General features: G+C 39.6%; 1 protein-coding gene across 31 annotated transcripts in view; it reads left to right on the plus strand.

Annotated features, from left to right (window-relative positions):
• LOC145674949 (uncharacterized) overlaps window positions 1–12,894 on the plus strand; it is a 768,948-nt gene that overhangs the window by 97,207 nt on the left and 658,847 nt on the right. Inside the window, exon 4 of one of the 31 annotated variants that reach the window (XM_081745247.1) lies at window positions 2,527–3,078. The exons of the other annotated variants lie outside the window; for them this stretch is intronic. Coding sequence (XP_081601373.1) covers window positions 2,527–2,876 — 350 coding nt within the window. The 3' untranslated portion in view covers window positions 2,877–3,078. Of the gene's footprint in view, window positions 1–2,526; window positions 3,079–12,894 lie in introns of those variants that run through there. 31 annotated transcript variants of the gene reach the window in all.

Below are 12,894 nucleotides of genomic sequence, written 5' to 3' on the forward strand. Positions count from 1 at the left end.
TGTTGCTGCCAGAATATTTTGCGTGACTGCTTGGATTTCACGGCGGATGTTCTCACGTAACTTGTCGATGGTACATGGTTAGTTCTTGTACACATTACCCTTATGGTAACTCCACAGATAAAAGTCAAAGGTCAGGTAGATGACTTTGGAGGCCATAATCCTTTGGAAATCACTCTGTCGGGGAAAAATGATTCCACTGCAGCCATACTCACTTTAGACGTGTGGGATGTAGCGCCATCTTGCTAGTACCAGCCAATTGTCAGTTCCTCGTTATCCAGTTGTTTCACAAATTCCTGAAACAATACCTGGTATACTTCATTGGTGACAGTAGTGTCAAAACGATGATGTGCTGCTGTGATAATGCAGAGAACACACCCACCTTTTGTGAATGAAGGGGTTCCTCTACGACTGCATGCTGGTTGTCATTACTTCACAAACGTATGTTTCTGAGTTCACATATTCTGACAAGTAGAACCATGCTTTATCGCTGTACCATATGCACTGCAATAGTCCTGGTCTTCCAGCAGTACAGTCGCTGAAACCAATGACAGTATATTAAACGTTTATCATGGTCAGTCTGTATCAGTTCATGGACAGTTGTAAACTTGTAGGGATACAGGCCTGCTTTCTTGGCAGCTCTGTGGTACGTACTACGTGATAGTCCAGATTCCTGCGATAAACGGCGAAGAGACTTTGTGAGCGACGCCAGCAATCGTGTCTTTACCTCACCCACACTTTCTGTAACTGCGGGCGCTTCCCGCCGTACAGACCTAACAGTATTCCCTTTCTCTAGCTTCGTCACCAGGCTTTGAATGCAATGTTCAGATGGTTTACGTCGACCACCGAAACGTTCGAAAAACAGTCGCTGACATGTCTTAAAGGAACCACTTAGTCAGTGTTGTTTCACAAGAAACACGCACTCTTCCATAGGATATCGATATATGGTCAAATAGCACCGAAAGAAGCAAGTCGAACAGAACACCACGAACAATAAATCAGGCTACACTGAAACACAAGACCTACACATAGTTCGTAGTATGCTCTGGTCTAATCTGGTCTTTGTAGGCTGATCAGCATTTTAATTCATCTCTGCTGGGCTTACGTAAAAGATCATCGTGTTTATTCTCCTGTGGTTTAATGATATAGGAATTATTGCTGTCGGATAGTGACAGTGCTGCAGTTGATGCTGCTTTGTGTTCATCAGTGATTCTTGTGTTCAACTGTTATTGAGTACAAACATCACCAGTAGTCAAGTATTATTTATTTAATTTATTGTTTATATTCATATCAAGTTTTAATTTTGTTACATGCCAGAGTGGATAGTCTGTAAAAGGAGAAATGTACCAATTTAATTGATTGATTCATTGTCAGTGACACGAACGCGAAGAAAGATTTGCGCACTTGGGTGTGAAAATAGATAATACGTAACTTGTTCGTCTTTATAACCAAGGTTGTAAAAAAATTGTATTCATGCAGAACATTTGTCTCAACGACGGCGGCAGGCGGGATGACCAGTGGAGGTACGAAACGTGAAATCGTTCATTATGTACTACATTCGCCCAGAAAATTTATTCATCGTCTGTTTTTCTCTTAAAATGGAAGAAGTTTATTAAATAGAATATTGCGTGTTCTGCAGATTAAGGTGTACTAAATGAAGATAGTGCATAACTTGCAGGAAAGAGATTGTGATGCAAGAGTGCTTTTGTCTAACTGGCTGACAGACAAGCTGAAGGAAACTCCGATTTTTCTTTGTCAAATTACAGAGTCTAAGGATTTTTTTTTTAAATAAAGTAATGGGACGGTGTTTTTCTTGCATGCTCAATTCTGCGGCGGCAGCCCTAGGTCTGAAAATGCAGGACGTTCTATAAATAGGACTTCAATCTTTTTAAACCAAGTTATTCTCTGAGGATAACTTATTTCATTGGTCACACATATCATATTCACGTACTTCACTGATATAACAGTAATCATTTTTCCTTCACTGGAGTAGATATAAGCTTTGCTTTCACATGATTCCTTATGTGCCCAGGAGATTCACCAGTATTTAAAAGTTACTTCTATTCTCAGTCTCATTACTCATTCAGTAGTTTTCAATATCCGAGGTTATCACGAGTATTGTCCTTGAAATCTACTTTAGTGACACTTATACTGTTCTGTTTCGGACACACGATAATATCTAACGAAATTCTGACATGATTTGTGCATTGCCAATACCGACATGTTAAGAAAATCAGTATCATTTGTAGTTTTGTGCAGTGATTAAAATTAGTGCCTTCATTGTCCTTCTTGGAATATTCCTAATAAAATTTCCGTAGCCGAGTGTTTCGTGAGGTGCCATAGTTCACTTTCATGTTTACGCATATAGAACATTTAAAACCTATCTATCACAAGTTCTGTTTCAATAAGGTCTGTAAAACCTCTTCTTATTTTTGTAGTGATTACCCAAGAGTTGAACTTTAAGGTTTGTAGAATCGTCTGAACTTGTACATTATATCGTTCCCTCTGAAAGTAGGTTTTTCTTTCCAGGATACTTGGGGGAGCTGTATTCGTTCATGCAGCGACATGCTCCTTCAGACCCATTTGAAGTTCCACAATTAGTTGTGCCGTCTTCCAATTTAAACAATGAAATTTCTAGTCCAGGACATCCTGTTGGGAGGGATGTTGTTTCATTGACTGACGAAGCAGTTGACACATTGCTGCTTTCATTTGCTGGTGATGTGGTGTTCCGTAAATATTCTGTGCACGTTGTTAAAGAAGCTTTAGAAGCAGTGCTAAAGAAAGGCATAAGTGTGACCCAAGCTTCAATAATGTTTGGAATCAAACGTTCCACGTTACAATTTTATCTTAAAAAGTTAAATATTGTGTTAAGAAAGTGAAACCCAACGTTAATCTATGTAATCACGCTTGACTTACAACATCTTTTTCATTCTCGAGGTTTTAATAAATTTATGTGAAGAATAAATTCAAGTTACGTAAACACAATGAATTGGATCTTTTCGAATGTGACCTGTTTATAATTCTTACTCTGAATGATAAAGATCTCTGAAGAGGGATTATTGAACATATACTTACAGGTTTTAATTATGATAGTTTTAAAAATATATAAATGAATAAAATAAAGTAAGTAAAAGTGATTGAGGAGTTTATTCTATCTTAGTTATAAGATAAAAAAAAGTAATCAGAGTAGTCCTTCATAACATATGTTTACGGCTTCATGTGTAACATTGAAATTAGACTTTTACCTTAGGCGGGCAGAAGTAGTTGAATAATTCGCTTGTAGTCCTCTTCGAATTGCTTTCTTATACTTCCACCCAAGTCCTGCAAAATTTCCATTGATAAAGAAGCCATGGGAGGCATCAGTCAGAAAAGCATTAACCTCCATGACGTTGATGTATATCTCAGTTTGAAAACGAGTTGATTGTCATTTTTATTTTGAGCAATATCCAGAAGCTAGAAGGAGCTATATGGTGAGAGAAAAGAACCTGGTGAACGAGCATATTATACTTTGCCAAAAACTGAACCATATATCACGAGTGGGCTTCTTCGTTAAAATGATTTAATGATGTATTTGTCAGGTTTGTGATATTCGTGATCAAGTCTGCTGCAGAACCGTATCACGCAAACAAAATAGGACTTCTGATACTTCTGAGCTAGTACTATATAGCATAGGCGACTGCACAGCGACTTTAGTGGGTGCAGCTGCTCCCGCATTAACCCTTGTCTTTATTTATCCTACAACAATTCATTCAGTTTGAAATATCTATTCTTTTCTGTATTTGGCTCATGTTGCTTTCTATTGACAAGTCGATTTCTTTAAACATAAATTTTGAAGAAGTTACCGTAGAATTTAAGGTCATACAATTACATAACCAGAAGAATGTTGTTATAAAATTTCGTGCTGTATTTAAGTACTCTTTGTGAAACTGTACTCTTACGCACTTAAATTTTCTCAGATATTTCCTTGAATACATACATATTTAACAGTATGTGTATCGATGTATACAGTTCCCGTAAATATGTGCATAAACATACATACTACGTACATGATAGTATTTTTGTTTTACTGTCTAATCCGTCTCCAACCTGTATCTACATTGCCAAAATTCTGCATCTGTTACTATTTCATAGTAAATGTTTACCCATGTGTGCTCACGATGCAAAAGCCACTGTAGTTAGTAGTGACGAGAAGGAAACCTACCGTCTTCACCTGTTGTGGTTGTTGGACCCTGACAAGATTTGATGCTTTGTGGGGTTTAGTTCGTACACTCCCTCTTTTCTTCTATAGTTATCACACAGTTGGGGATCTCAGTATCTATATTTGCAGTCACCAGTAATCAGGGTTTGTCCAAGTGTACCCAGCCCGAAAAGAAAGTGAGTTTTTCGGGTTGGACCCACCTGAAAAAACTCACCTTAAAACCCACCTAGGTTTTTGAGTTTTTTGTTAGTATATTATTGGTACAGCTAAAGTGATCGCATTGAAAGTGATTTTTATCAGGTTTTGGACTTCCATTAGACGAATTAGATGCTTCCACGTTAAAGTATACAACAATATTCAACATAAGATCTTTATAAAGTGCTGAATGCACTAAATGGGGAAAAAAAAAGAAAGAAAAAAGAAAAAGGCTTGAGCTAATTATAGAACAAATTAATGTATGAATTATGCCTATAGCCTATTTGCAGTAAAATATGCAATTTTATATTTTAGAAAATACTTTCCATGAATAGTGTACTCGTCGATTAGGCAACGCCGAGGAACGTTATCCCTCATACATTTGACGGATTTACAACCATAGATGCCGGTTTTACCAGTAAATGTGTAAATACATTGGTAAAACTATTAGTATCATTTGTTGCCTTCGATGGTAACTGGTAACACAAATATTCTTCAGTAAAATTTGGTTTTCTAATAACAACAGTTTAGTTCAGTCATTTTGCTAATCTTCAAAAAACATTCTGTGGAATCAGCACCAGCAAAAGCGTAAAAAATTCTTGTCAATTTTAAGAAGCTTAATGTTCGGAGTTTCGAAGACTACGTAACGCTTACTATTTCAGATGCTGAGTTGAAACTTCCGTACTAATGGAAGTTTCGATGTACAATAAAAAGAGCTTCATTATGGGGAAAAACCTGTCGTGGAAGAAGTGCACGGAAAATTCCCGTAATTGAACGCACAAAGCATCGATAGTGAATACATCAAAAATAAAATTATTTATTTTATGCAGGAAGATATTTAATTTCATTTAAAACATTGTGAAATATTTACTTTATAAAATAGGAATTATATTTTTGTGAAGGGGCAGACTATTAAATATTTTTCAAAAGCTAACAATTTTTCTTTTGACTTTTTTTCTTAAGTGAAAAGAGATAATGAAAGGTTACTTACCACAATAATAGATAATATTATTCTACACCCGAAAATACGAATCGGAAGAATAATCAGTGTTGCCATCCCTAGAAATTACAGTGTGACCAAAATTTGAATTACCCAAAAATCTAGGTTAAGGCAGCGACTAGAAAAATGAACTCCAATGGTAATTGATAACTTATCATGTTACCTGTGTTCCTTATTAACTACTTTTTAAATAATATTTGCATTTATTTTGTAATAACTTATATAAGTTTTTACAAAATAAATATAGCGAAATTAACTACTCGTTGTATATATATATATATATATATATATATAAAGAGAGAGAGAGAGGTAAATAGATCCATCCATACGAAACCTAGTTGTTTGGGCTTATTCTGTAAAATAAACATCTTGCATATATAAAGAAATTAAAATATATTGTGTTTCCACTGAGACAAATTTGTTAAGTATGTTTGTTTGTGTTCAATGAAATGCCGACCATTAGCCTTGATAAGAGCTGTACAAATTCCGGTCGTTTGTTTGATTAATTTATCCAACATTTGTGGTTGTTCAATGAAATGCCGACAATCATCCTTGATAAGAGATTTACCAATTCCGGATGTTTGTTTAATTTATTTATCCATCATTTGTGGTGCTTCAGACTCTGTAGCTCTGAAGATCCTTCGAGTACCTTCAGTCCGGCAGAACTAGGCAAGGACCGAGATTTGTCGTTTATAGAATTTCTTTTTACACTTTTGTGTTGATGAAGTGATAAGATAACAGAAAATGCTGGGTGACATCATGTCACTGTTGGGCATTTGTTAAAAGAGCACGATATCAAACTTGCAAAAAAAAAAAAAAAAAAAAAATCAATGTGAATCAAATATACAATGTTAAAAATTGTAAAGAATACTTTGTAAATATAAAAGCCTTAGTTTTATTCCTCCCCTTACATCGTAGACAGTCATAAGAAACCATACAAGAAAATGTATACTATCATATCAATTTATAACTTATACATCAAAACAGTGTATCTAACTTACAAGCAAAAAATTCTGTCGTGCCAAATCCATTAAGAACACGCATGCAATAGTTTCTGTTCTATAATGTATTTGTTAGAAGAATTGGCATCAAACAGCAAAACAACCAGACTGTGGGTGAATATGCTGATCAAACCTGTGTTTACTGTAATGAAGTTTGTAGGAGTTGAAAGAGAAGGAGAATGGGCTCTGCACCTTGATGCTGTGAGAGAAATGATACCATACTTTTTTGCTGCTGGGCATGTGAATTATGCTCGATATGCAACATATTATCTCCGAGCAATGGAAGCTCTCCCTCAACACGTTCTCAAATACTTCATAGAGAGGCAACACGAAATGAAACATAATGCTGGTATATGGAGCGATATGTACCTAGGTATATCGAGACAGCTTTTATGAGATATGGACATGGAAAGAAAGGAATAATTGGTATTATTTTAAAGCCTGAGGCATTAAAAACATTGGCACTTAGTCTTCACATTTCTTCCCAGATACAGAATGATTTAGACATTTGAAATGAGAGACAGTAAACAAGAAATAATTGAAACGATACACAAAGAAGAAGGAAAGAGCAGAATTGTTTCTAATGGCAAGGACCGCAGGGGGATTCGTGAGAAGTTGGATATGTGTATTGATCCTCTATATCCGCAACAACACCCAGAGGGATTAGTAAACGTAGTAACTGGAAGAGTTGTCAGCCCAGATGTCAATGTTCATAATGCTTTAGCAATAGGAAAGAAACAAAAGAAGGATTTTGAAAGCAATTGGCCAGAGTGTTTTCATAAGACAATTTCAAAGAAAGTAAAGACCATGGCCGCGGAAGAAAAAACGTAAACATCGATGGAAAAAGAACTTTAGATCGAAGCATAATCTACTCAAGAATCATTGGAATCCAGGGAAGTTCACGAGACATAGACATTATTGATGCCTTGACTCATGAGCTGACTCCCCTTCCTGCATCTATGTTTGATGAGAATGGAAAAATGCGAATATCAAAAACAAAACCAATCCTTAAAAGACTTCTGCAAGTCACTACACCTGCAAGATTAACCCCTCAGTCCAATGTGACCATCATTGATGGTGATGCTCTTCTGTGGACTCTCCATTGGCTTAATCATGGAACAGCGAAGGATTTAACATTAAATCTAAAACAACGCATAAAAGCCAAGCTGCAAATAGGTGATGTGTACCTAATTTTTGACAGAAACTATGATTACAGTCCAAAATCTGCAGCAAGAAGAGGTAGATCTACTTCGGCAACCAGAGTGTATCAACTACAGCAAAATACACCAATTTCAGCACAACAAATTGTAATGACAGTGATAAAAAAAACAAACAGCTTATTGAACTTATCTGTGAAGATTTGTCAAATGATGAGTCCTTCTTTGAGGATGTATTAGGTGACAAGAAAATCGTTATTACAGGTCCAGGTAGTATGCCTCTTGAAATATCTTCAGGCAGTGCAATGAGACTTCGAGAGGACATGGAAACAAACCAGGAAGAAGCTGATATAACCCTTGTAGAGCAAATGCTTGTAGTTGCAAAAGAACACGGGATACAATCACTGTAGTATCCGATAACACTGACGTTTTCATACTACTTTTGTACTACTACTATAAGGAAAATAAAACGAACTGTGTACAAATGGAGTCTCCAGTTGCAGACAGATTAATAGTTTATATTAGTAAGACAGCACAGAAACACACTGAAATCGTCTCAAAACTTCTACCAGCACATGCCCTATCTGGGTGCGACACTGTAGCCTGTCTTTATGGTATAGATAAAGGTAAAATGTTAAGGGCAGTTCTCTCAGGATTGGCACTTTTATTCCTTGGGGATGTGAATGTGCCATTCGACCAAGTTCTACAACAGGCGACAAAATTTGTTTCTGCATGCCACGGCCAACAGAACAGCAATACAATTTCTGATGTTCGTGTAAAAGTTTGGGCGAGCAAAACTAGCAAAGGGTTTGCCACAGAGATGTTCACCCTCGCGAGGGTGGCCCTCTCGAGGGCATCCTCACCCTCAAGTTCCCTCGCCCACAGTGACGCGAGGGCGAGGGAGCGCGAGGGCGAGGACAAGGTTTGGCCACGAGGGCGAGGGTGCGCGAGGCCGAGGACAAGCTTCGATGGCGAGGGTGAGGGTGCGCGAGGGCGAGGACAAGTTTCGGCAGCGAGAGCGAGGGTGCGCGAGGGCGAGGAAAAGCTTCGATGGCGAGGGTGAGGGTGCGCGAGGGCGAGGAAAAGCTTCGACGAAGAGGGCGAGGGTGCGCGAGGGCGAGGACAAGTTTCGGCAGCGAGGGCGAGGGTGCGCGAGGGCGAGGACAAGCTTCGATGGCGAGGGTGAGGGTGCGCGAGGGCGAGGACAAGTTTTGGCAGCGAGGGTGAGGATGCGCGAGGGCGAGGACAAGCTTCGATGGCGGGGGTGAGGGTGCGCGAGGGCGAGGAAAAGCTTCGACGAAGAGGGCGAGGGTGAACGAAGATGAGGGCCAAGTGTTACTGCGGAAGCGAGGGTGCACGATGGCTAGAGACAACTTCCTTCAGGAGAACAAGGGCACGCGAGGGAGGAGGACAAGCTTCCTTAAAAGCAACTGTTTTGGAGTTTGCTCTTTGACCTCTTTTGGAGAGAGGCAAAATTGAAAATATCATCTGCCATGTCCCCTAGATGAAAAGTTAGTGTCATAGCAAGGTTATACATTAATCGTATTTTTCCTTTCAATTAAATTTCTCTTGTCTACGTACATAATTATTAAAAATAATAATGCAAATAAGAATAATATTTGATTTTTCCCATGAAAGTTTCCGGGTAGAAATAGCGCTACAGTAAGAAGTAAGTGTGCCTCATTGTTGCCTTCCCTGTGTTGGAGACGTTTTAGATAAGAAGTGTCTACTACACTGTCATGTTTAAAGAGTGTTGGTAGACAGACAGACAGTCACTCACGTCATTCAGCTGTAAATGACAAGAACGCTGATATCTGAACAAACACAATCAATGAGAGAACCATCAGAATGCAGTAGATCAGATGGAAAAAGACTTGATGGAATGACTTTGGTTCATAGATGACCATTTTGCTCTGGACTCTCTCGGACTCGGGCTCATTTTTTTCAACTGGGCTCTCGCTCATTTATTCCTTTGGGAATCGTGCTCGGGCTCACTTCCCTCAGTTGAACTCGCGCTGACTTATTTCATTGGCGCTCGGGGTAGCGCTTAATTATTGAACCCGAGAACGGTTGAGCGCGAATGCCGAGCTAGCGAGCGTTGGGCTCGTGAGTTTGGATGCCCATGAAATGGGCTGATTAATAGCATACATCCTTCTCCAATGTCCACCACTGATGACGTTGTTACAATTAATCGGAATTTTCATAGTTTTGTGACAGCCCAAACTATTATCTGAATCGATATTTGTTAAAATAATGTCAGTCACTATTGTATCGATTTTTTCTGTTTTTATAATCTACGTGGGTAGAGCTATCATTTAGTTACAAAATAAATAATATGTTTTTTCTTGTCCTTAAATAGAAATATCTGACACGTTAATACTGAAATTTTGTTAAAAGAGCTGCTTTAACAAAAAAAATTTAATAAGTTCCACAAGACATAAGTTGTTTATGCAGCCGAAATTTGCAACTGTTGACTGATTGCCGTTTAGCGTCCTCTTTCGTCGCGAGGCTATATAAGAAGTGGACCTATAGGTTTAACGCGGAATTCGATCCACTGTCGTTCAATGTTCTCCCACTCGGAATTGTCCCCAGGACCCCATGCACCAAAGGTTCGCGTGCAAGCCAGTGAGATAGGATTTGTATGTTGTGTTGTTCAATGATTTTTATTAGGAATAAAATACGTTACAGGATGATATACTGATTGTAAATATTATAGAGCAAGTATTGAACGATTGTGTGGTAAAAGGAGAAATATAAATTTGGACAAATTAAAAAAAAGGCCTGAAAAAAACTGTAGGATATATGAAACATATAAAACTTAGGAAAAGCCACTTCAGCAAAACGAGCAGGATTTTGTTGTGGGTAAACAGTTTAATCATATTATTATTAATTTCGCACAAATGTGCCACACATCATAGCATGGGCGGCGATTAGGGGGGCAAAGGGGGACAGTTACGCCCCCCTCTTTTGAAATGACCCATTAATGTCGCTATATAGTTTCATTTGGAAATATAAAGTTTTTGTATGTATTAAGGTTCATAGAATGAAAATGGTGCCATAAAATATTTGCCGTTCCGTGAGTACGTATTAGTTGTCTTCCCGTGCAGTTAAGAAAGCTACAGGAGTTGCGTTTTAATTGCCACGAAAAATGGCTCAAAAATTAACCTATCCGAGTGTACTTTCATATTCATTTCTTTTTACAAGGGCTCGATATGTTAGTCAGCCGCTTTGGAACTAATTAAGATAACATTTCGCAGAAAAAGAAGTCCTTCATAAGAAGTGTGTCTTTCAGAAACAATGTTCTGGGGGGAAGGGCACACTTAGTATCCCGGGGCGGCACTGCAGGTACTATTCTTTTCATTATTATATTATAGACGTATTATTTTGGTCTCCTTCGGGGGGAGGCTCTCAGAGCTTCGGGGGGCAGTACCCCCCAAAAAAAACATGTATGGAAGAAACACTCTTCAGACTGTTAATAAATGATGTAAACGTCACTATCGACCGAGATCTCCATTGTAGCAGTTGTTCCATTTTAAGTGTTCCACAGTAAGTTATACGATGATATGTTTAGTTTTCTTTCTTTAGGACGTATGTTAAGCAAGGGCGGATCCAGGACGGACTTCTGGTAGGGGTGGTGGGTTGTAATACTGCTACTTAGAGCTACTTTTAAGAGTTCCAAACTCTGGGATGCGTTTTATTTGTGTATATATAAAATAAAGAAGTTTTCTCTTCTGGGGGGGGGAGCGATCGCCCCGATCGCCCCCCCCCTGGATCCGCCACTGACGATAAGGAAATAATTCAACAAATAGGTTGAATAATTGATGCTCTGATCCTCACGAAGGAGGCCCTCTCGAGGCCTCCTCACCCTCAATTACCCTCGCCCTCAATGATATGAGGGCGAGGGTGCGCGAGGGCGAGGAAAAGCTTTGAGCACGAAGGCGAGGGCGAGCGAGGATAATGGACAACATCTATCGCGAGGGCGAGGGTGCGCGAGGGTGAGGGTGCGCGAGGGCGAGGAAAAGCTTCGACGAAAAGGGCGAGGGTGTGCGAGGGCGAGGAGAAGCTTCGACAGCGAGGGTGAGGGTGCGCGAGGGCGAGGACAAGCTTCGATGGCGTGGGCGAGGTTGCGCGAGGGCGAGGACAAGCTTCGATGGCGAGGGTGAGGGTACGCGAGGGCGAGGACAAGTTTTGGCCGCGAGGGCGAGGGTGCGCGAGGGCGAGGACAAGCTTCGACGGCGAGGGCGAGGGTGCGCGAGGGCGAGGACAAGTTTCGACAGCGATGGTGAGGGCGCGCGAGGGCGATGAACAATTCCATTCGCGAGGGCGAGGGTGAACGAGGGCGAGGGCCAACTGCTACTGCGAGGGCGAGGGTGAGTGAGGTCGAAGTAAAATGAACATCTATGGTTTGCCATTCCTCCAAGTCTGTGTTCTCTTCCACCAACCAACGAATCATTTACTGGAAATGTTAAAAGAGCACATTACCAGGTGTATCTATGGAAATCAGCAGGAATAAGCAATCCAAAAAGTCTCGATCCTGTGGATTATGGGTAGGTTAAGGACGAATTGAACAAATCACTGGTGCCCATCACAATTCCTCCTGGAGTTTCGTATGCCCCTGAATCAATTTTGAAATTGTTAAAATGCGGTTGTTCCAAAGGGAACATATGCCGATCTTTGGCATGTTACTGTTTTGTTAAAATAATACCTTGCACTTTATTCTATAGTTGCAGTGATCTAGATTTAGAATGTTTGACTTTTCATTAACACTGCAGTGGTCGCGCGTTCTACTATTGTAGAACAGGTGTTTTATTTTTACAATCCTGAATAATCGGCAACACGCTCGACCTCAAGCGGTTATGTACCTTTCTCCGAAAACCTTCTGTACATTCGAGTCAATTTTCAGCGCTTGTTCTTGCACCTGCTCAGATTTGTTTCATGATTTCATAAGTGTTCTACTATTGTAGATCGCGCGACTATTGGCGTACAAGTTTGTTTCGTATTAGTGATTTATTTCGTTTTACATTTTCACGTTATTTTTGTGTAATACGTGTTTGTAATATATGAAATGCCAGTGTATGACAGAGAACAAGTGCGTCTTTAGTTAATAGAGGCAGAAAGTGACTGTGAAAGTGCATTTGGAATTGAGGATATGTAGGAGCTCGAGGAAGATTTTGATGAAGAAAAAGATGAGTGCAATGATACCAAAGATGTACGAGCAATATCCCGGAAGAAGAAGAAGAAGAAAACATACCAGTACAAGCCAGTATTGAAGTCATGGATCTTGCTGCACCACCTCCTCTCGCTACTCGTGCGTTTTATATCGGTAGAGAGAAGAACGTAGAACCT

Source organism: Thermobia domestica, chromosome 18, assembly GCF_964235325.1.
Source record: "Thermobia domestica chromosome 18, izTheDome1.hap1.1, whole genome shotgun sequence".
In the NCBI taxonomy this organism is placed as follows: Eukaryota; Metazoa; Arthropoda; class Insecta; order Zygentoma; family Lepismatidae; genus Thermobia; species Thermobia domestica.